Source organism: Ascaphus truei, chromosome 8, assembly GCF_040206685.1.
Source record: "Ascaphus truei isolate aAscTru1 chromosome 8, aAscTru1.hap1, whole genome shotgun sequence".
Classification (NCBI taxonomy): Eukaryota; Metazoa; Chordata; class Amphibia; order Anura; family Ascaphidae; genus Ascaphus; species Ascaphus truei.
This window is the reverse complement of record NC_134490.1, coordinates 43,537,495-43,562,434: the sequence shown is the minus strand read 5'-3', so window position 1 is coordinate 43,562,434 and position 24,940 is coordinate 43,537,495. Positions and strand designations below refer to the sequence as shown.

At 41.7% G+C, this 24,940-nt stretch overlaps 1 protein-coding gene across 1 annotated transcript in view; it reads right to left on the bottom strand.

The window, feature by feature from the left end:
* The window catches only part of LOC142502166 (uncharacterized), a 117,533-nt gene that overhangs the window by 25,430 nt on the left and 67,163 nt on the right, over window positions 1–24,940 (bottom strand). The window contains exons 16-19 of the mRNA XM_075613041.1: window positions 23,781–23,891; window positions 11,718–13,207; window positions 7,138–7,305; window positions 6,995–7,046 (exon numbers count right to left, since the gene is read on the bottom strand). Of these exons, the coding sequence (XP_075469156.1) occupies window positions 6,995–7,046; window positions 7,138–7,305; window positions 11,718–13,207; window positions 23,781–23,891 (1,821 nt within the window). The remainder of the gene's footprint in view (window positions 1–6,994; window positions 7,047–7,137; window positions 7,306–11,717; window positions 13,208–23,780; window positions 23,892–24,940) is intronic.

Sequence of the window (24,940 nt, the reverse complement as noted above, 5' to 3'; positions counted from 1 at the left end):
ATGAAACATGTCCGTGTGTCCCACCAGGTATAAGGTGGCAGCAATAATGTCATGAATTAAATGTAAGTGTTAAAAATAATTAAAGATAGACAGCACACAAAACAAGCAAAATGGGATAAAAAATGTATGTGTTATTGTGTCCATGTTTCCCTGTAAACCGCGCAAAGTAAAAAAAGGTTTTAAAAGCTAGCAGCCCGCAGCACAGAAAATAGCTTTTAGCTACCTTCTGCTAGGAAAGTCCAAGAAAGCTGAATTTTGCTGTGAGTGCTGGTCAGGTAAAACCTTTAAAAAGGTTATCACGCAATTTTTATAAAGCCTTATAAAAATTGATGAATTAAAGTTCCCCTAGTTTAACTGTTTTAACATTATAGACATCAGGGGATTTTCATTCAGGCGCCTGGAACAGGAGATAGCACTTAAGTTGTAAGTACTGTGCTTAGACGTGTATCGCAGGAGATTCCTGTGAGGTGAGCAATGCATATATAACTCGGACTCCAAAGGCCATCCGGGATATGAAGGTGTTAACCATTTGTTAGCAGGGGGGGGAAAGGGGGAGAATTTCAATAAGACATCCTGGCAAATGGCTGCTTGGCCCAGACTGAACGGCGCCGGGTAGAGGGGACGATCTCATATGCTAAGCGGCCAAGGTGCAAAGTTGGCACATGCTCAGAGCAGACTGAGAGGCCCCTCTGCCAGGTTTGAAAGGTACTGGTAAATCCGTGATAGGGTTAAGGAATTATTCCCATGGAGTAGATTGGCTGCATGGGTTAAGTATAGGCCTGTTTATTGCATAAAAAAACCCTGCAGCCATTAGGAAGAAGTTCCATCTAAGTTCCATCTTGTAACAAGATTCATCATGCAGTGAAAGATCCATCCTGTAACCAGACTTAACAGCGTAACTAGTAAGTGTATTTTTCGTTGTAATTGTAAATCAAGCTGTGTATGTTCATTCTGTAAATAAATCGCAATTTATTTTATCTCTTGCTTTGCTCAATCAAAGGATCCGGGTATTAAGGTGTTAAAAGCATTGGTCTCCCGTGACAGAGGGTGGGGAAGGGGTGTTAAAAGTCCCAAGAGGCAAGCGGTTAAGAGTCCCATGGAAAGGTGTTAAGGGTCCCAGGGGGTAGGGGTTAACCATCCTAGGGTGAAGAGATTAAGAGTCCCTGTGAGGAGGGTAAGTAAAGGGTGTAAAGGATGCCAGAGGAGAGGGGGAGGATGGGGTTGTAAGAGTTTTTTGGGGGGGAAGGGAGATTAAGAGTCCCAGGGGGGAGGAAGGTGAAAAAAAGCCGAGACTGAGGCAAAGATAGGCATGAGGGTGGCAAAGAAAAGCGGGAGGGAAAGGTGGGGATAAAAGAAGAGGAGTAAGATTCCTAGTGAGGAGCTGGAAAGTATGGGGAGGGAAGGTGAAAGAAGGGGCAGCAAGAGTCCCAGTGGAAGGGGTTATGGTTCCCATTGGGAAGGGGGGGGGGTGTGGGTTAAGAATCGAGGGGGAGGATACGGTTGTAAGAGTCCCGGTGGAGAGAAATTGGGGTAAGCGTTAGAGGGAGGGGGGAGGAAGGGGGTGAGAGGAAGGTGAAACATAAGATCCTAAAAGGGGAGCAAGAAGGGTGGCAAGAGTCCCAAGGGGGAGGGGTAAAGAGGGTTATGAGTCACAGGGGGAAGTGGTTAAGGGTCCCAGTGGGGAAGGTAAGAATGGGGGGTTAATGATCCCAGGGGAGGATGGGGTTGTAAGAGTTCTGGGAGGAGGAGAAGGGGGGGGAAGCATCCCAAGGGGCTAAGAATCCCAGAGAGGGGGAAGGGTGGGTTAAGAATCCCAAAGGGAAGGGGACGGTTAAGAGTCCCAGTGGTCACTGGTGAAGTACTTAAAGAGCTAGTGAGGACGGGTTGTAAACTGTCTTCCTTCAGCCTTCTTTCAAGTCGGTCTCATGCTATCTCTCACTTAACTGCCAGATGCTCCTTGCCCCCCTGCAGCAAGAAGCACAGCCAGCTGGAAGCAAGGGAAGAGGGAGTGAGAGTGACGTGTCTGAGCCAGGCAACTCCATGAGAGACACCACACGTGCAGCTGCTTCAAAGCTGCTTTTCTGACCCCCACACTCCAGCATCAAGTAATACTGCAGTAATAAATCATAGCCCATATCGTTACACTGTTTTATTACCGCGGTATTACTATGGAACCAGTATATTGCCCAACCCTATGTAGGATTTAATAAACAATGATACTTATTAATATGTCAGTGATTACCAACCTTTATTACATTGTGCACCCCTGCTAGAAAATTTGTACTGCAAACCCTTAATTAATAAATCGTATTGCCTACTCATCAGACTGTTGCTAACAAAACTGTTTTTGACCAATCCTAAGCACTATAGTATCCAGAGCTTGTGAGGGGAATGCATGCTTAATAAATCCCCAAACTGTACCTCAGTGTGTGCAGACAGCATTGGTGGATGGCTCTCAATGACTGCCAAAGCATTCAAAGTCACGTCCATAATGCCTTGCCACTGTGGATGCAAAGCATTGTGGTGAGCGATTTTGAAAGAACCTGCTGTAATTTACAGCTATAGCACGCATGCTAAGGTGCACTTTGGGGTCTTAGTAAGTGCCCAGTCCCCTATTGGCTCAGGAACCCCCTATAGGGTCTAGGAGAGAATATGAGGTGAGAAAATGGAGCAATTAAGAGATTACAAGACGTTCAAAGAGTTTAGAGGCAAAAAGCAGGAGGGAGACACAGGACGATAGTTAGAAAGACAGTGTCACGGTAGACCAAGCTTATTAACACTTTACCATCTTGGTCCTTTGAATAAAGCATGAAATAAAATAATTTGTATTTATTCACATAAACAACACACAGCTTGAATTACAAAAATATCACGTATAACACTTACTGAAATGGGGTCAAATGAAATAAAATGGCCACGGAATGAAATCCACAAAAATCAAGTCTCTAGGCAGGAATTCACACCCCTGTATCTCCACCAAGAGTAATATTTTCGTTCCCCCAATGCAGGATTAGTTGTTAAATCCTTACTCCTAATGAATACTGGAAGCTGGATACAAATCTTTGGTTACGATGGAATCTTCTTTACATGATGGAACTTAATCTCAGATGACTCTTAATCTCAGATGACTCTGACCTCTGATTGCTGCACCAGATTTAAAAAACTCCAAAAAACTGTCACAAAGACTCAGTATCGCAACTGAGCATGTGTAGCAAAAATTTAATCTTTCCCCCACTGTCCACTGTCCACTTAACATACCTAGCCAAGCTTACTTCCCAGGTTTCCTGCTAAGCATTTCAAAGCCCAGTATTACACACCCTACGTGTCAGCAAAAGGGTTAACACCTCTAGGACAAATGTCTCTTTGATCTAGTAGCCATAAGCCCCCCTCTGAATAAATGGGTCTCACACCTCTATTTCTTTGAAGCTCAGAGGTTTCTTATCCTGCATTTCAAAGCCCAGGATTACACATTGTCATCTCCTGTTCTGGACTGAAGGAAGGCGAATCGACTCCTGTCTACAATGTTAATTTCCTTACTCTTATAACTTTAAAATATCAAAATTATAGGGGACATTCATTTAATACTAGGGGTGAACGTTAATGCTCAAAAACATAACCCCTTTATGTGTTCGTACCTCGGTAATGCCCACACCAAATATCATCTTTCTAGGATGCTCCTAACTAAAGTTAGCTATCGGCTTTCATTTGGTTTTAATCTTTTATTTTAATAAAACAAACCTGCTCAGTATTATACCTGACTGGAGTGTGGGGATAAACATTAACCCCTTATGCCCCGTGTAGGTTGGGGGTATTTTTCACACAGTCACAGTAATGCATACACAATGCCCGGGCCCAAGAGTTGACATTCTACATTTTAACTTAAAACTCCTATAACTCTCTTCACCTTATCCCTGGTGAGAGAGGTAGTGAACCCCACACTGGGGTCTGGACATATTCCGAGAACCTTTAATGCAATTCAGTTCCCTGCCCGGTTTTACTGTCCTGGTTTGTGCTGAAGCAGGGGGATTTGGCAGTGAGCTGCAAACTGCGTTGTAGGGAGGACTTTGTCCGGTGATCTGTGTTACTCATGTCCTCAGGAATCTGGGATGAGTACATGTTTCGAGGTACCCTGCAATAATCACCCCCATCTACCCAAACACACCCTGACAACATTTTACCGTAAAGTCACCCCTGAAACTCACGCCCTGCACATCCCCGCTGGCTGGCACTCCTGGAACAGTAAAACCACATACATCTTTATTATGCCAACAGTTATATACCACAATTGGGTTGACGAGCTGACACTCCCAATTCCCCAATATAGCTCAGGGGCACATTTCACACATTGTATCATACATTTTCAGGACTGCAGCAAGCTCTGGACTGCAGAACTGACAATTCAGTCACCTTTTATGACTCGGTGCCCCCCAGCTGGGCATAATGCTTCAATTGGTGGCCTGGGGACTCCTTCACCGTCACAGACAGGTAGGGTCAAGCTTGCTGTTTTTGAGTAATGGTATAATTGTTGCATGTTTGAAGGAAGAGGGAAAGGTACCAGAGTAAAGGGAGGAGTTAAAAATGTATGCGAGCACAGAGAATATAGTAGGAGCAAGATGTGTTAGGAGATGGGAGGGAATGGGGTCAAGAGGGCAAGTGGTAGAGGGAGGAGAGCAGCAGTGACATCCTCTGTTACAGTGGAAAAAGAGTCAAGGAAAGCAGGAGAGTTAGGAAGAGGTGTAGGATGGGAGGAAGATACAGAGGGGATGTCCTGATGTATGGACTCCACCTTTTCCTTGAAATAGTCAGCAAAATCCTGAGGTGAGATAGAGGAAGAAAAACAGGCAACTGAGGGTAGTCTGAGTATGGAGTCAAAGAGCACTGAGCAGAGAGGAGAGGGAGGAGCATAAAGTGGAATCAAAAGCTGGTAGGTTAATAGAGCGCAGGTCTCTGCAGGAGCGAGAGGTAGATGGAGGTGGAGAAGGGGAGAAGTGAGAGAGAGAAAATAAGATGAGATTATGGTCAGAGAAAGAAAGGAGGGATATGGAAAATTCAGAGAGAGAAAAGTTTTTAGTGAAAACCCGGTCTAGGTAGTGGCCATCCTTATGGGTGCGGGATGCAGTTCCCTGTTGAAGGCCAAAAGAAGAGGTTAGAGAGAGAAAGCGGGAAGCCCAACAAAGAGAGGAGACATCAATATGGCAGTTGAAGTTTGTCTATTTCATAGTTCATTTTCTTGTTCTACCTATGCTAATATGTATGCTTACTTGTTGCAAAGAAACACCCTCCACTCCCCACCCTCTGTATGGCTCCTTTGATGTCATGCTTGTGTATTTAAAGTGTAATTTTCACTCGGTGAAGTAACCCCTGAAGAAGGTCCCTTTGGGGACCAAAACGTCAGTCTCCTGTGTGTTATGGGTCAATAAACAACATCTATTTTTTGGAGATTTACCCAGGGGAATCCAGACCGGGACTTCAGCAGCTAATTGAGCAGGGAGATGATTAAAAGTCTGCTCTGAACAGAGCAAGACAGAGCTTGTTTTACTCTCAGAGAAGTGTATACTGAAAAGCTGTGTTATGCTGAGGAAAGAAAAGACTTGTTTTGTTTGTTTGTTTGTTTTACTCCTGTTATCTGCTGTAGCATTTGTATGGCAAAAAAAAACAGGCCAAAGCTTTTCACTTCTGTGTCAGAAGGCTGTCTCCTCTACCTGGGAGGCTGTGTGAAAGTGGTGATCCCTGGACAAAAGTACATAGCAAAAGGGTACTTTGTCACAATGTATATATGCTCCATAGCAGATATTTAATAAAAAGTGAAAAATTCAGAGTCAGCATGAAAACACTCAATAATATAAATGGAACAATTAAAATATTACCAATGGTGAGTCCTGTGAAAAAAGTCCAGCTGAATGTCGTTTGGGAGAAAGTTTAGAAAAGCAGTGCACACCCACGGGGAAAGGGTACAAAAATTCTCTTTATTAAAGCATGGTTAGAAATAGGAGGTACACGGCTCTCATACGTGTTTCGTATGGTTAAGTACTTCATCAAGGAGTAAGAATGGAATCTTCTCTGAGCATTTTTTAATTATTGGTCTCAGCTGCGTTTTCTCGGCAAAATATCATGACACACACGTGCACCCTAAGTGCGCACGTACGCCCTCCTGACGTCAGATGTCCCGCCCGTCAGCCACACCGGTCCCAAATTAATGCAGCATAATTAGCTTCTCCTCCCCTATGCCGCGTCACGTAAGGGCATGCAAGCGCGCACGCACACTGTAAGGAATCGGGAACGCGTCCCCTGCGGTGTGTTCCCTCCTTACCTGCTGCTCGACACACCTCTGCGCCGTTTACAGAACGCTCGCGCACACAGAGGACTTCCTACTCTACCACGGAGCTTGGCTCCGCCCCCGCAAGCAATGCATGTACATCACGCATGGTGCGCACACGTGACATTCATGCACCGCTCCCCAGCTGCGAAGCAAGTCTGCTAATCTCTTCCACCTGTCTCCTGCACCTTGCAGCCAATCTCTGCACCCGCGGAGGCCGTGCCTCTCCTCCTCCCCTCAGTCCCATTCATGCTTCACTGCTATTTAATCTCAGCTATCTCATTCATTCCTTGCTGAGCATAGTTCATGGTAGCCTTGTGTTTCCACGTTCCAAGGTACGCTCTGAGGTTCTTCCCCCTCATCGGCCTTTTGATTGCCCGATTGATCTTTTGCCAGGCTCTGTTCTTCCGAAAACCAGATCTTACCCTCTTTCTCTTCCTGAGACCAAAGCTATGTATGAATATATTCAAGAAAATCTGAAGAGGGGATTTATTCTGAACTCTTCGTCCACAGCTGGGGCTGGCTTTTTCTTTGTTAAAAAGAAAGATGGGTCTCTTCGTCCTTGCATAGACTACAGAGGGCTTAATAAGATCACTGTCAAGAACTGTTACCCCCTACCGCTCATCTCTCAGAGCGGGATCCTGTTCCTTAAAGAAAAGTCTTGGTCAATAAAATTACCTCCTGAACCGGAGTCAATGAAGGCTGATGTAGAGACCTGGAACTTGTCACCCTTGAGGAGAATGGGAACCATGATGCGGCTCTACAAAGTTTCCAGGGAAGAAGGCGAAGGAGAGATAGTGCCCAATGTGATCCCCTTATACCTCATTGAGCGTTGGCGTTTCCCGGTTTGAGTGAGCAGCGGGATAGTTGATGACCAGGGTGACCACACTAGTGACAGAGGCCACTGTCTCGCCGGCGCTTTTTCTCAGTAAAAGATAGTTGGTGACTTCCCAGTTGCATAGGTTCAGGATCATCTGAAAGTGAAGGATCTATAGGAACAAGATTGTGGGTAGAGTGTCTGGCCGAGAGCAACCGGGAGTAAGAGCGTTCGACCTTTCTCTCCTGGAGACGCTGGTCGACACGTGATACATACAGCGATGAGATCCTCTGAGCTTTTTGATCGCTTACAAGGGTCCACTATCTTTTCCAAATTAGATCTTCAAGGAGCATATAATCTTGTCCGTATACGCCAAGGTGACGAATGGAAGACGGCATTCAACACTCGTGATGGGTATTATGAATATTTAGCAAATCCAGGAAACAGAGGGAGCATGTCCATCAGGATCACCCCAGAATGAGAGAGGCAAATATAGTGCACTTCTGTTTAACTTTTGTGGAGATAGTTAATGTAACTTGGCTCTTATAGAGAGCCTACTTACAGACTGTAAGGAGTTAACCAGCAGTGAGAGGAAGATGTATAAGCAGCTGCTCAGATGTTCGTAGAGTCTGGTATATCTCCGAGAGAAATAACAGAAAAGATAGTGCAGATCAATTAAAAATTTATAAGCACTAAAAACAAAACAGTAATGTACTCACATGGTGCATACATTACAAATGCACATCTAATAGTAGGTGAATGTGACTGTTGATCCTGCCGGAAAAGGGGTTGGTGAGTCACGTAGGCCGCCTCTGTCTGCAATGGCCTCCCGCAGCGCGGTTGCTTCGGATGGCGTCTAACGTAACATCCGCCGGTCTTGTAACTGCTTCCGGTCTCATGGGGGAAGGGACAGCTGGTCGGGAGCTACTCCTCTCGGCGTCACGTCACAACTCACAGCTTGCTCAACGCGTTTTGCTGAACACGGTCTATTATTTATTAACTATAAATTCACTTGTGTATATATTGTGACAAACGGCTTACTCCGGGGCTCCGCCGTCTGTTCGGGACTGTTAGAACACGGTCTTTTAGGGTAGGTTAAATGACGAGGCGTAACGTGTGGTTCCTTTAAACAGGCTATGCCTGGTTTATTCAGTCCAACGCACTGAGACTGCCACAGTGCATACAAAAGAAACACAAGCAAAACAAAAGCCTGCTCACCTGAGCAATAACTTAACTAAGGTTTTCCCTGACTCAGGGTTGTAGTGGCTTTTCCACTTCCAACACCAAAAATAAGGAACTTTGCAGTTTTAGAAAAAAGGAGCAGAATGATTTAACCTGTTTGGGGAGAGGCTTTTCCTCTCTCTGCTTCCAGCAGCCTTCCTGCCTCCAGGCTCTTGGGGAGAGGAACCAGGAAATCAGTCTTAAATACCTGATTTCTAACTAGCAGGACAGGTGACAGAAATCAGGTAGCAGACAAACTCTGGTCTGGATCCCTCATCCCTCAGTTTCAGCACTTGCCAAACTGTGGGATGGAGTGCATGTGAGGCTGCACTTTCCAGCCTAAACAGGATAGAAAGTGTTCATTATCCTGGGAGCGCTATATATGGAATTTATTACCATCCCCTGGTTTCTGTCACAATATACACACACATACACACAAAAATAAAATCAGCGCTAGGACTAGCACAATAGGTGAATTTATAGTTAAAAAATAATGTGGAAATGTATTAAATAATAATGCAAATCAAGTAATGAATTAGATGTAATGATTCATGAATTAGATGTAATGTAGATCAAGTAATGAATGAGACGATGTGAGATTTAGTAGTGATCCTTCTGTATCTACACCATGAATGATTGATTTAATTCTTTGAGTACAATGATAACAATGTACACCTCAATAACATTAAGCTTTATTTCTCATAATGTCATAAACATTCCAAATAATATTGTACACTTTGCAGTTACAAGAAATATATTTACAAATATATGATTTGATTTTGAATACAATTAAGCGGTTTAAGCCCCTGAAGTAGTAACCCACAAGAGGAAATGTATCAAAACGTTCCGATTCGCATCTTGAAGAAGAACAAGAATTTTCAATATCATTTTAACTAAAATCAAAGTTTACTTATTTTTTTATTATCTTACTTCCGACACTTGATTTCCTATGCACAGATTTTAAATATCACATGGCAGATTTAATTGAGGCATATAAAAAGTAAAACTGCTAAAGTAACAGATGCACTTTGATAATACTCCATTATAATATTCTCCTAAGCAACGCCTCGTCTAACTGCTCCTATGCCACTCTCCCGATAGCTCTCGTAGGGGGTTATTCATTTAGGTACATTGCAGGTTAATGCACCCTAAAATGTGTAAACCGTTTGGGTTCATTAACCTAAAATAGATCTTAGCAAATTTGCCCCGTATTTTAGAAAGGTTTTCTACCATTATGTTTTGCAGCATACATTTTGCATAAAGTAAATCTATAAAGTCAGAAGATCTTTGCTGCTTTTTTGAAAATTTACCCCAGGCATAGTATCGCAACTATTGTAAAGCCATTTCAACAACTGATAAGTTGTAATTTTAGAAAAACTCACAAAGATGGCAAAACAGTTTATTTGTTTAAATCAAAATTTACACAAATTCCGCAACCAAACTTCACAACTCTTTGCTTCTGGGTGAATTTTTCACATACGTTTGTAAATTGGGATAACTTCTCACCTCTTTTCACGAGTTTACATTTATGATTTAAGTTCTATTGCTCTTTAAATTTAACATGCTTTATCACTTAACATATTTTATTATGGATTGTTAGGAAGTTATTGGAATGTTGTTGAACAATTTGTATTATGTTATAAAATATACATGCAAATTAACAGCTATTTAGATGTAGACTCATTGGTCTAGACAGAAAGTCTTTTGTCATTTTCAAAGTCTAAAATCCTTGGTTCAGCCTTGTAAACACTCCCATCTGTGACGTTTTGCAATATATTTCCCTTTCAATATAGAGCAGGGGTTACACTAGTTTATAGATGAGATTAGAAAGTTTTCAAGTGAGGCAGAAGTATCAAAGCTTGGTATCCATTTGCTGGTTAACAATGTAAATACATATTTTCTATATTCAGTGCATGCAAACAGTTTTTTGCTATATGACAAGATTTCAGTATAGATTTCCACAGTTAGGAAACACAAAGATATTTTATAGACTCCATAGAAGAAATCTTAATGTAACTGGAGTTAGGCGTCCATAAAAATCTATTCTAATATATGTTTAATACAAGCATCCGTCTCTTGACAAATTTAATGTATATACATGGCCTATGTCGTATTTGTTACAATAAATTAATAATTTTTCTGACATTCAGTCAAGTCCGCAACTTTCCAGTATGGATTTTCTTATTCAGACCTTAAAGGCAGGCTATGTACCCTTTAAAAAAATAATTGCATTAAAATGTTTAAAAAATGTGCTCATACACTAGTGATTGAAAAGTGATGGAAATATCTTTAATGTCTCCAATTAGGGACTGGTCATCTTAGATTTGGGATGTCATTTATACGAACAAAAATGCATTGAAAGCCTTTTAACTTTAGCTTTTGTGGAACAGAACAAACATGTCCATTCCTCTTCTTGCTTACCAGGTAGCAACAGATGTGAAAAGAGCAGTAGTTAATTCAATGTTTTTTCCACATTCCAGTGTCTCAAAGGTGCAGTCTCTCCTAGGACAAAAAGCAACCAATGCCAGTAACATGTTTAAAGGGGCATTTCCTCTTGCTCTTTTGTTTTGTTTGTTTGTTTTCTAATAAATGCAGCAGTTTCTTGCCTTTACGGCAATTCAATTATCTAATCTGCCAATAAATCTGTTCTCCCATAATCGGCAAGGTCCTGCTTCCCAGGTCAAACAATATGGTTGCCTATTTCATTAGGTTAAACCGTTAAAAAGGAAATTAAGAATTAAAAAAAACAAAAAAAAACAGTAGGTACTAATACTACACAACGGATTTATTTAAAAATAAAAAACCCACAGGATTTTCAATGAATTGCTGCTTTAAGGAGTTAAATCTATTTTTTATACTTTTGTTTTTACAAATATCAAACACCTTTAAGGATTTTTAAATACTTTCAAATTATTTAGCAAACATGGTAAGCTAAGTGAGACATGGGATGTGTTTGATTTCTTCTACATTTTCCTTTTATGTGATATCAGTGCAGTATGTGCTGAAAGGGAGGCTGCTCAAATAAACCCCCCCCCCCCAAGAACTCATTCATTAGGAGGCCCTGATAACAATATTTTTTTCTTAATTTCCATAGAAAACTAAAAACAGTCAAAAGTTTGCTTTTAAGTATAATCACATTTGTTTATGTTATGAAATACAATTACATGGATATGTTGTTTTCAAAGGAACAATGATTGCACCTTTAAAAGATACAGAACATAGATGACTGCAACTTAATCCCAAGAAAATAATACAGCTAATATTTTAATTGTAGTTTTGTGTAGCCTTTATAGCGACTGCTACATTTTAAAATGTGTCTAATTTGCCTTTAGCTTTGAATAAAATGTTTATACAGTATCATTTACTGTACGCATAAGCCAGATGTCCCATGTGCGTTCTCTGGTGTAAAGCAAGAGTTGATTTCTGAGCAAATCTTTTTTCACAGTCAGTGCATTTATATGGCCTCTCTCCTGTGTGAGTTCTCTGATGTTGGATAAGCGCTGTGTACCAAATAAAGCTTTTTCCACAATCAGTACATTCATATGGCCTCTCTCCTGTGTGAATGATCTGGTGTTGAACAAGATGTGATCTCAAAGTAAAACTTTTGCCACATTCTGTGCATGTAAAAGGCTTCTCTCCTGTGTGCGTTCTCCGATGATTAACAAGATGGGAGCTGTCTGTGAAGGTTTTCCCGCAATCAGCACATTCGTAGGGCCTTTCTCCTGTGTGGATCCTCTCATGCCTAAGAAGGTGTGTGCTGCCCTTAAAGCTTTTCCCACACTTACTGCAAATATATGGTCTCTCCCCTGTGTGGGTTCTTCGATGCAATATAAGACCTGCATTGTAACTAAAGCTTTTCCCACATTCAGTGCAGAGATAGGGCTTTTCTCCTGTGTGTGTTCTTTGGTGGTTAACTAGGTGTGAACTCTCAGTAAAGCTCTTTCCACATTCTGTGCATGTATATGGCCTCTCTCCGGTATGAGTTCTTATGTGTCTTACAAGGTGTGAACTGTGATTAAAACTTTTCTCACATTTATTGCACTTATATGGCCTCTCCCCAGAGTGGGTTCTTCTATGCTGACGAAGGACTGACCTGTGAGTAAAGCTTTTCTCACATTCAGTACAGGCATATAGCTTTTCTCCGGTGTGGATTCTCTGGTGTTGAACAAGGTTTGAGCTGCAAATAAAGCTTTTTCCACATTCAGTGCATAAATATGGCCTCTCTCCTGTGTGGGTTCTCCGATGTTGAACAAGATGTGAGCTCAGACTAAAGGTTCTATCACACGCAGTGCATGCATACGGTCTCTCGCCTGTGTGAGTTCTCTGGTGTTCAATAAGCTGTGATTTCTGAACAAAGTTTTTCCCACATTCAGTGCATAAATAAGGTTTCACTCCCGTGTGTGTTTTCTGGTGTCTTCGAAGGACTGAGCTGCGACTAAAGCTTTTCTCACACTGATTGCACACATAATGTTTTTTTCCAGAGCGGGAAGTATGCTTAACTCTACACTCTGCTTGGACAAAAGAGCTTTCAACGCGTTTATTTGCTTGTGAGTTGCTCTGCGTTTGTGAATTTTCTGTGATCACAATGTTCCATACTTCCTTATTATTTTTTGAAGATTTTCCTTTAGGTTGTTTTTTATTACTTATCTCAGCACTTCTTAAATCGGGCCTTCGAATAGAACTTGATTGTTTAGGTGACTTTCTTACATAGTTTCTTTTTTTCTTTCTGGTTTTACATTTTTTTTCTCTTGGGCAATATTGGGGAATCTTAAAATCTTCTTTTGTCCAACCAGGGGAGGAAAGATCTGCAGGAGATTCTTCTCGCTTACGCCCAACTATGGAACCATAATCTGCTGTAAAGGAACACATGATGTACAAAGGTTATTGAAAACTTAAGGCAAGTAATACTATAATACTATTGTTGCGTGTCCTGATCTGTGTGACTGAATTACTATTTGATTTCATGTGCTGTTTGCATCAAGTGTGGAGTTAGAACCAGGAGTGCTGTTTGTATCAAGGGTGAACTTAGAACCAAAAGGAGTTTGAACGAGGAAGGTCTGAAACAAAAAGGTATAGTATAGTGAAGTACAGTAAATTGTTAGAACTTATAACTCTACAGTTAAGCAATGAGCAAGATTGAAAATGTCACTCAATGCACATCTTGCCACAAGTATAGGCACTTGGAGCAGCTGTGCCAGGGTGCATACCGCTGTGAGAAAGTAGTCCCTGGCTGGGACTAGTGGTGTAGATGGTGGAGCTGTGAGTGAGGAACAGGGAGGTAGCTGGGTAACAGTTAGAAAGGGAAGCAGGGGAAAAAGAAAGAGGCAGGCCAGTTCTGAGCTGACCCATCCCAATAGATTTACCATATTGAGTAAAAATATTGGGAGTGTCAGGGAAGGAATAGCAAGGCTACATGCGACCGATTCCACTAGCAGCCAGCGGAATAAATCCTCCAGCACAGAGGGGACACAGAATACATTCTGAGACCAAGAAACATTATGGTAGTAGGGGACACCATTATTAGGAAGGTAGATAGGGCAATCTGCTGCCATGACCACATGAACCAAACAGTTTATTGTCTCCCAGGGGCTCGAGTTCGGCACATTGCAGATCGGGTAGACAGATTGTTGGGAGGGGCTGGGATTGGTACACGTTGGCATCAATGAAAAAGTTAGAGCAAGATAGATGGCCCTGAAAAATTATTTCAGGGATCTAGGCCGCAAGCTTAAGGCAAGGCCCTCCAAGGTAGTATTTTCTAAAATACTACCAGTGCCATGCACTACCCCAGGGAGACAGTGGGAAATAAGGGAGGTTAATGCATGGCTAATAAAGTGGTGTAGGAGGAGGGTTTTCATTTTTTAGAGCATTGGGACTTCTTTTCTGAGAGGTGCTATCTTTATGGTAGGGATGGATTGCACCTCAATGAAGAGTGATCTTCTGTATTAGGGGGGAGAATGTTAAAAATGTTGGAGGAGATTTTAAACATGGGTAAAGCGGGATGGGACAAGAAACAGATAATGAACTAAATAGAATAGATAGGGATGGGGAAATAGCAGGGGGTCATGGCGTAAGATTGGGGGCAAGTGAGAGTTTGGCAACTGACTGGGTGGGTGACTGACTGGTTGGTTGACTTGACTGACTGACAGAGTGGGAGGCCCAATGGCATACATCCAAGAGTTCTTAAGGCGTTAAGTTCAGTAATCGTCAAGCCATTAGTATTCAAGGACTCAATTTCCACAGGCTCAGAACAACTAGATTGGCATAAAGCAGACATGGTGCATATATTTAAAAAGGGAGCAAGATCACAACAAGGAAATTAATGACCTGTAAGCCTGACATCAATAGTGGGAAAGCTACTTCAAGGTTTAATACGGGATAATATTCAGGAAAACCTCATGGAAAACAAAATTATTAGTAATAGTCAGCATGGATTTATGAAGGATATGTCATGCCAAACTAACCTTATTAGTTTCTTTGAGGCGGTAAGTAGGAATTTAGACCAGAGTAATGCAGTTGATGTGGTCTACTTAGATTTTGTAAAGGCTTTTGATACAGTTCCAAATAAGAGGTTAGTGTACAAAATAAAGCAAATTGTACTCATCAAAAATATTTGCACCTGGATTGAAAACTGATTGAATGATTATACAATAGAATGTTGTCATAAATTGAACTTTTTCAGGCTGGGTGGAGTACCTCAGGGATTGGTACCAAGACCCCTGCTTTTTAACTTGTTTATTAATGACCATGAGGTTGATATAGAGCAAAGTCTCCATCTTTGCTGATGACACTAAATTGTGTACGGTAGTAGAATCAGAGCAGGATGTAATTTCTCTCCAGAAGGACATGGACAGATTGAAAACTTGGGCAGGTAAATGGCAGATGAGGTTTAATACAGATACATGTAGGGTTATGCATTTGGGAAACAAGAATAAATAGGCAACAGGCATAACCCGCTTTTCAGTAGAGAGGTCATTTGCGTTTGGTTCAGGAAATTAAATTACACTACATACATTTGGCTGTAAATCTCAACCCATTTAACTGTTACCCGTGGCCTCTCTTTCTTGTAGCTGGCAAACCTGTAGTCGTGTGACCTTTTCCCTTGCAAATACGAGTATACAACACGTGTTGTATCTTTAGGGGAGTGATTGCCGATACAGTTCTGTCTCATTACCGATACAGCCTAAGGCCTCAGCTATAGTGGAAGCGTGCGCACACACGCGTTGGCATGGGGCATGCTCACCTACAGCAGGAGAGATTTCCTGTCCTGCAGGCAGAGGCAACAGCGAGGCGTATCGGGGGAGTGTCAGGGGGTGCGGCCGTGATGTCATGGAGCTGGTTCGCCCTAATTGGGCGAACCGCTCACGTGACTCGGCCATCACGTCAGAAAATTTAAACTTGGTTGTCGCACGAAGCGCCATCTCCTGCACTATGGACGCAGTCTAAGACTGAATCCATATAGCAGTTATTTTCATTGTGAAGAACCCGGTTGTTCTTTCCTCAATGTTGTGGAAAGACGATTGTAGCACTGAGACAGCATTGTGGGTGCGCTTATAGCAACACACAGCTGGCTTGGTTATGACGTAGCACCTATATCTGGATTATAACATACAAGCAGCTTACTTCATTTTCCTCTAGCATCCTTGCTGCAGCCACTTCCTAACATTTATAAAACAAAAATTGTGAGGCGCTTCTGATAAAGGTGGGATAAATATATAAATATATAGTGATAAATAAATATATAAATATATAAATATAGACAGTGTTCAAAAATAGTGATAATACTAGTAAAGTTCGCTGCTCAACCCTCTTAGGAGAAGATCCAGTTCCTCCTCTCTTGATTGTTTGGAAGAAGCTTGTGGGGAGCGCAGAATTTCACCATGTAAAAGGAATGAAATAAATAATAGTGTAATATGTTCAAAACACCTATAGCAATGTGTATGGGGATCGAGATTCAAAACTCACATTCTCCCAGTCAAAATACAGCATTTAGAAGAACAATCTGAAGGCTCTGTGGTTTGCAGGGGGGTCTTGCTTAGGATACTCTCCCTGGTGCCAGTGGAACGAACCCTCAATGGAAACAGAGACAACTCTAGTGCAACATTGTATGTTCACTACTGATGTATTCAATAAAAACAGTGGTAATCCACACATACTTTAGCACCATGTGCATAGACATGTAACAATCAAAGCGCAGCAGCAGTATACACCATCTACCCCACTCCCGGGATCGCGTCACTTCCGGTTCGGCGCGTCGCGTCACTTCCGGTTTCGCGATCGATTTTGAAATGGATCCACACGGGTTCTGGGGCATGGGGGGCACACTCTGGGTTGCTTCTAGTTCACTCTACGCGTTTCGCTGGCGTGCCAGCTTCGTCAGGAGTCCGATCTGTGGCATAATGCTTCAGTGTACCTATATATACTATACTTGGTTTCTATTGGATGATTACCTAATTCGCTGCATCCTATTGGCTGGACTAGTCACCAGTGATTGGCTGGTAGGCGGGACTATGCCTATATGTTAATATTATACATTATACACATCAAAATACATAATTTTATTAATACAGTCATTTTAAAATCTTTACACATAGAAACATAACACAAAACTAACTATTACATAGAATACTGTCTGAATAAAAGCTAACTATTACAACTAAAGTCATGCCTCTATACTAAGGGCTATTCTTATTGTGCTGTGGCTGTATATAGCACTCAGCATTGAGTACAGGGGAACAAGATACGGGGAAGAAAGAGCAAATGAAATCACAAGTTAGTATAACATATCAATCATTATAAATACAAATATATCATAAAAACTAAACACTCTATAGAAATTTAAATATATACTAAATGATATATTCGTTATAAATATTTTAAAATGCATATTTTAAAAAATGCATATTTTAAAATTCCATTCTTTTAAAATATCATTACAAAAAAGTTATTCTAAAAATACAATATGATCACTACTACTATTAAATACATTTATGTTCGAATATTAATGTGCACCGGACTATATAAAAGGGCTTGAGTAATATATACAATTTACGACTAAATGAAAACAGTGATCTCAATATCTGCGTTCAGTCCAAATGGACTTAATGTTTTTAACCTGTGAATCCAGAATGTCTCTCGTTTAATTAACTGTTTAATTCTGTCACCGCCTCCCCAGTTCAAAGGTACATGTTAAATCCCCTTAACTGTTATGTCTTTTGGATTGGAGGCGTGGAAACGGTTAAAATGTTTTGGAACACTATGTGTATCCAGCTTGCGTCGTATATTCCCTATATGTTCCAATGCTCTCACTTTTAGGGCTCGAGTGGTTTGACCTACATACTGAAAACCGCAAGTGCATTCTAACAAATAAATAACAAATACTGAATTGCAGTTAATAAAATGTTTTATTTGAAAAACCGCATTGGTGGAATTAGATTTAAAAGTATTTTTCGCTCCTTTGCAGCAAAACTCACAGACCTTACAATTGCCACATGTAAAAAAACCTTTAGGCAATTTCAACCAATTACTATCTTTCGTGTGTTCTTTTATATTTTTCAATACGCTTGGCGCGAGTTTTTGTTTCAGGTTGCTTGCTTTTGTGAATATAACATTGGGTATTGACGGTAATACACTTCCCAAAACAGGATCGTTCTGTAATATATGCCAATGTTTTTTTAGAGCGGTTTTAATCTTGTTTGCATCTTTATTATACTTAGTTATAAAACTCGTTGTAAAATCTATTTCAGTATTTTTGTTTTTGTTCATATTAGGTTTAATCAAAAGTTTCCTATCAAGCTTATCAACCTTGGATTTTGCCTCTTTAAGTTTTGTAGGGCTGTAATTTTTCTCAAGGAATTTGTTTGTCAGTACAAGTGATTGTTCCTCATAGATTTCTTGTTTACTACAATTCCTCTTTATTCTCATGTATTGGCCTTGAGGAACATTAGAAATCCACCTAGGGTGATGGCAACTGTTGTGTGGTATATAATTGTTGCCATCAACAGATTTTAAAAATGTTTTCATTAAAACCACATTATTCTCTATATAAATCTCAAGGTCTAAAAATTCGACTTTAGTTTTACTAAAATTAGATATGAATTTTAAATTAAAATCATTAATATTAATATAATCTAAAAATTGTCTCAGTAAAAATTCGTCGCCGTTCCAAATAAAAAGCACATCGTCAATATATCTTTTCCAGAGGACCAATATATATTTTCCAGAGGACCAGAGGCGGTGACAGAATTAAACAGTGAATTAAACGAGAGACATTCTGGATTCACAGGTTAAAAACGTTAAGTCCATTTGCACTGAACGCAGATATTGAGATCACTGTTTTCATTTAGTCGTAAATTGTATATATTACTCAAGCCCTTTTATATAGTCGGTGCACATTAATATTCGAACATAAATTTATTTAATAGTAGTAGTGATCATATTGTATTTTTAGAATAACTTTTTTGTAATGATATTTTAAAAGAATGGAATTTTAAAATATGCATTTTAAAATATTTATAACGAATATATCATTTAGTATATATTTAAATTTCTATAGTGTTTAGTTTTTATGATATATTTGTATTTATAATGATTGATATGTTATACTAACTTGTGATTTCATTTGCTCTTTCTTCCCCGTATCTTGTTCCCCTGTACTCAATGCTGAGTGCTATATACAGCCACAGCACAATAAGAATAGCCCTTAGTATAGAGGCATGACTTTAGTTGTAATAGTTAGCTTTTATTCAGACAGTATTCTATGTAATAGTTAGTTTTGTGTTATGTTTCTATGTGTAAAGATTTTAAAATGACTGTATTAATAAAATTATGTATTTTGATGTGTATAAAGTATAATATTAACATATAGGCATAGTCCCGCCTACCAGCCAATCACTGGTGACTAGTCCAGCCAATAGGATGCAGCGAATTAGGTAATCATCCAATAGAAACCAAGTATAGTATATATAGGTACACTGAAGCATTATGCCACAGATCGGACTCCTGACGAAGCTGGCACGCCAGCGAAACGCGTAGAGTGAACTAGCAGCAACCCAGAGTGTGCCCCCCATGCCCCAGAACACGTGTGGATCCATTTCAAGATCGATCGCGAAACCGGAAGTGACGCAACGGGCCAAACCGGAAGTGATGCGACGCGCCGAACCGGAAGCGACGCGATCCCGGGAGTGGGGTAGATGGTGTATACTGCTGCTGCGCTTTGATTGTTACGTGTCTATGCACATGGTGCTAATGTAAGTGTGGATTACCACTGTTTTTATTGAATACATCAGTAGTGAACATACAATGTTGCACTAGAGTTATCTCTGTTTCCATTGAGGGTTCGTTCCACTGGCACCAGGGAGAGTATCCTAAGCAAGACCCCCCTGCAAACCACAGAGCCTTCAGATTGTTCTTCTAAATGCTGTATTTTGACTGGGAGAATGTGAGTTTTGAATCTCGATCCCCATACACATTGCTATAGGTGTTTTGAACATATTACACTATTATTTATTTCATTCCTTTTACATGGTGAAATTCTGCGCTCCCCACAAGCTTCTTCCAAACTTCCTAACATTTGACTGGAGAAAAATGAGACATTGCTTCAGATGTTCAGAATTCTTTCTTTGTCGTTGCATTCTCGATATTGACTGTAGAAGGCAGGCTGCTTTATTATGACGACACAGCTGACAAGTTTTCGTCCCACTGTAGGCAGCGCTGCTGTCACATTATAGCCTGCAGTACTCATGAACATCCACCGGGACTGCTGCTGCTCTTGCTTCCAGACTCTGAAACCTGACACCTTTGCACCTGTCCCATGCCTCCAGCCAGACCTATATAAACGTCCCTTTCCTGTTCCTCCCATGCCTGTTTATACTGGTTCCTCCAGCTCCTGCTAGGTTCCTGTATTTGTTGCTGCTATTGCTGTTGTCCTGTTCCCGAGTCCCAGTCTTGTTCCTGTCTCCTCATTGATGACCTTTGCTTGTGATCCCGACCACGCTATGCTGCCTGCCTCTGACCTCTGCTTGTGACCCCGACCACGCTCCCCGCTACTGGGATCCACTTCAGCTGTAGATCAACCCTTGACAGCTGTAGAGAGTTTGCGCAAAGACCTCTCTCAAGCCTTTCTTGGACAAGAGCTTTGTATTATTTCTGAATATCTCATCTCCCTAAATTCCTCATCTCCCTAAATTCCCCCCCTCTCTCAATTGCCATCGCCCCATCTCCCTCAATTCTCGCCCCCTTCAATTCCTACCCCAGCCTCTCCCTCAATTCCCACCCCCTCTCCCTCAATTGCCACTGTCCCATTTCTCTCAATTGCCCCCCCCCTCAACCCCCTCTCCCTCAATTCCCACCCCCAACCTCCCATTAATTGCCACTGTCCCTTCTCCCTCAATTCCCCCCCCTCTCCCTAAATTGCCAGTCCCATCTCCCTCAATTCCCCCCTGCTCTCCCTCAATTCCCACCCCCTCAATTCCCACCTGCTGCCTCTTCCTCAATTCCCACCCCCCTCTCCCTCAATCTTTCCCTCAATTCCCCCCCCCCACTCCCTCCCTCAATTCCCCCCCCACTCCCTCCCTCAATTCCCCCCCCCCCACTCCCTCAATTCCCCCCCCCCACTCCCTCCCTCAATTACCCCCTCTCCCTAACTCCCTCCCTCAATTCTTCTTCTGCAGCCATTCTTTTGCAGATCTGCTAGTATGTTTTGGATCATTGTCTTGCTGCATGATCCACTTTCGCTTCAGCTTCAACTCACGGACGAATGGCCTGACATTCTCCTTTAGAATCTTGATACAATGCAGAATTCATGGTTGAGTCAATGATTGTAAGCTGTCCAGGCCTTGGGGCTACAAAGAAGCCCGAAACCATCACACTTTGCCTTCCTGGACATCCTGCTCCAAGCCACAGTTCCTTTGTCTGCCCACCGGGTGTGCTGCTGTTTGTCGGCTCTAGGTTTTCCTCTGTCTCCTCTTGGGTTCTCCTGTCTTCAGTCCCTGCCTGCCTTTATAGTTTCCCATTTCCTGTTCCTCTTTGCCTTTGCTATGTGTTCCCTCACCTCTGCCTGAATCTGTATTTGTCCTGTCCCTTTCAATAAAGGCCCTTGCCTGCAACTAGGCTTATCCTGATCTGCTCCTTGCCCTGACCCTGTGGATTCCATGCTGCCAACCCTTGCCTGTGACCCTGACTACAATTCTTGCCGCCTTCCGTGGTCCCGCTTGTGACCCTGACTATGATTCTTGCTACCTGCCCTGGACCCTTGCCAGTGAACCAGACTCCTCCTTGCCTGCCCTCGGCTGTACCAGCCACGGAGGTCCTACCTGCACCTGAAGTCATGACTCACTTCCACCAAAATGCTCAACGGTTAGGATGAGGTTCTTCTGTTTGAACAGTGTTTGGTTTTAACTAAACATAACGTTTCTCGGTGAGGCCACCAAGTTATACCTTTCACTCGTCTGTCCAGACAACATTGTTTCATAAGTCTTGTGGATTATCTGTGTCTGCTTTGGCAAACTTCTTTTTTTAGAAAACAGTTATTTCCTCCTAGCTATCCTTCCATGAACACCATTCTTGTTCAGTGTTGTGCCGAGAGTTGAGTCATGAACACTCACATTAGCAAAGGTAACCGTGGCCTGCAAATACTTGGATGTTACTTTGGGGTTCTTTGTGAGTTCCTGGATGATTTACTGGTTTGTTTTTGGATATATTTTGGTAGGACAACAACTGGCACATTTCCACTTAGGCCCGAGCGAAGGGCAGCAAATTTCCCTTCCCTCGCGCATATATAGAGGCCTCGCTCTCTTCCCCACTGATTGCCTCGGTAGAGCATCAGACCTCCTTTGTGCCGCACTCTTACTTCTTCAGCGTCAAATGATGCGGTGACATCACATTTGGTCATATTGGTACAGCAACGTGACGCCACGTTACCATGGCAATGTGACGCCATGTGATGTCATGTTGTCATGGCAACGCGACACTATGTGACGTTGCAGCGTCATTTGATGCTGAAGGCGTCCGGCATTAAGGAGGAGGGCAGAACTAGGTAAGTGCCTAAGAGTTGCAGTTTTGTCAATCTGTCACTGATAACAACCACTTTTAGGTAAAGCAACTGTGGTCTTGAACTTTCTCCATTTGTAGACTAACAGTAGATTGGTGAAGCCCAAATCCTTAGAAATTGTATTGTAACCCTTTCTACACTGAGCATTAATAACTTATTTTCTGAGGTCCTCAGATTTCTTTTGATCGTGGCATGGTGTGTTTCCACACACCTGTATTGCGAAGACCAAACTCACCAAGTTTCTGATCTTTATATAGGGTGGGGCCTCCCAAACTCACCCCTGAAGATCTACCTAATTATTTAAACACCTGATTCTAATTATCCTCTATGATTTAGCTGGTAAACTTACTGTTGCACATACCCCAACTCTTAAATACTCATTGTTTGTCTAATACAAACACTACTAATTAAAATATACAAAAAAAAACCTTGACCTAAAAAAAAAAAAACCCTTGTGAGGTGATAGTGCCTAACGCACTGAATGAAATGATAATGCTCGATAATTAAATTCCTTGAGTGGTATTAACCCTCAATTGGAATGGCAGCCAAGGGAAATTAATATACAAGTGTTCCCAAAAACTTGTTACAACAGATAATAGAAACAAGAATCAATCCCCGGCGCAAAATAGTAATAATTAGATACCAGTCCCAATGTCCATAGGAATCAAGTCCAAAATAGTGGGTACAGATCCTGGTAAGATAGGTAAGTTCCTAAAATTAAAGGAAAAGAGAAAAGACCATTGCGCAATATTTACATTCAGAAAAAAAATAACTCTAGCCGGTTGGATCGCCTACTTACAAGATGCACAATGGTCAGGCCATTGGTGGCCGATATGTATAAAGCTAATATTTGGAATAAATTGTACCATGATCCACTCCAACCAATTATTTTTTGTATCCTTCCCCCATTCACCTCTATAATTTATGAAAATGTTCAAAACAAAGTTAAAAAAAAAAAAAGTATTGCTCACTTGTGGAAGAAGTTGCATGCACTTCTTGAATGTTCTGATATCCCACATAGGACTTCTTTCCTTTCCTTATTCCATCTTTACTATAATTGCAGGCCACTTCTTACTGCCTCCCCCTTCTCACGCAATCCCCCTCTTCAGTGGATGAGTGTGAGAGGGTCCCACTGCTTAGGATGAGAGCCAGCTGCCTGGGCACGGGATGAAGGTGGCAAGTGAGGTAAGTCTTCTTGCTTGCAGGGATGGGGCATGGTGGGGGATCAGCTGCTCTGTGGGTCCAGAGGAGGAAACTAGCTGATCCTCCCAGTATCTTCACGCTGGTCATTCCAATTGCTGTCAACCAACCCAGCTTTAGAGCATTTTATGTGACTTAACAAGGTGAATGTGTGTCTTAAAAAAAAAAGTATTACTCACTTGTGGAAGAAGTTGCATGCACTCTCAATTCTTGAATGTTCTGATGTCCCACATAGGACTCCTTTCCTTGTTCCATCTTTACTATAATTTCAGGTTTTACATTTAGATAGCCTGTCAAACAAAGAGGTATGTTGTTTTCCATGAACTATTGACCTCATAAAGATATGTACACATATATTCAATCTGTTTGAATTACTTTTTTTCTTGGTTTACAACACAATAAAACACCATTTATTTAATTTTTGTAGCATATAAATAATTTTAACTAGAAAACATAAACCCGCTTGATTTACATTGTTCATATTTAAAAATTATTTGGTAAAGAATATTTTTGAAGACTTTATTTTGTACTTTAGCTGTCATTTCAATGTGAAGATATTTCTGAGTGTATTCCTTTTCTGACAAGAAATAAGCTGCAAAATGGGCTGCAAATGGGCATTTTCATATACGTTTGATGCCAAGAGCATTCATTTCCTGTTGCATCCCTTTGCATCAATATATGGATATCCTTTGTGCCACCTTTGTCCCTTTAACTTTAGTGAACAATTTAATTAGTGTGTAGAAATGTAAATCTGAATTTTAGCATAAACTGTGATTTGAATATTGTAATATGTTATCTGTTGCAGTGTGTGTGTGTGTGTGTGTGTGGTAAGAAAACACACACACATACTAAGGAATCGGGGAGCATGTCCCCTACGGCATGCTCCCTCCTTACCTGCCGTTCCGCACACTCCCGTGCAGCTTACAGTTCGCGTGAGCCCACGGAGGGATGTCTACAACTCAACGGAGCTTAGCTCCGCCCCTGGTTGCGACGCGTAGTTGCTTCGTGCGGCGCGTGCACCGCTCCCCAGCTGCGTGTTAACCCTCATCAGCACTCCCACCTGTCTCCTGCACCTCACAGTCTCCGCAGAGGCCGCACCTTCGCTCCAGCCCCCTGTATCATTGGTCACACTTCCCCATATATACTAAGGTGTGCCACTTGCACTTCGGCTGAGCATAGTTCCTTGTAGCCTTGCTGTTCCCACATCCCTGTTCCTGCTGCGTTACCTTGCCTTGCCTAATCTTGTTTTGCTGTCTGATCTCCTGTGTACCAACCCGGCTTGATTAAGGATTCCGCTTCTCTGGACTACCGACCCCGGCTTGCCTCTGACCTGCCATAC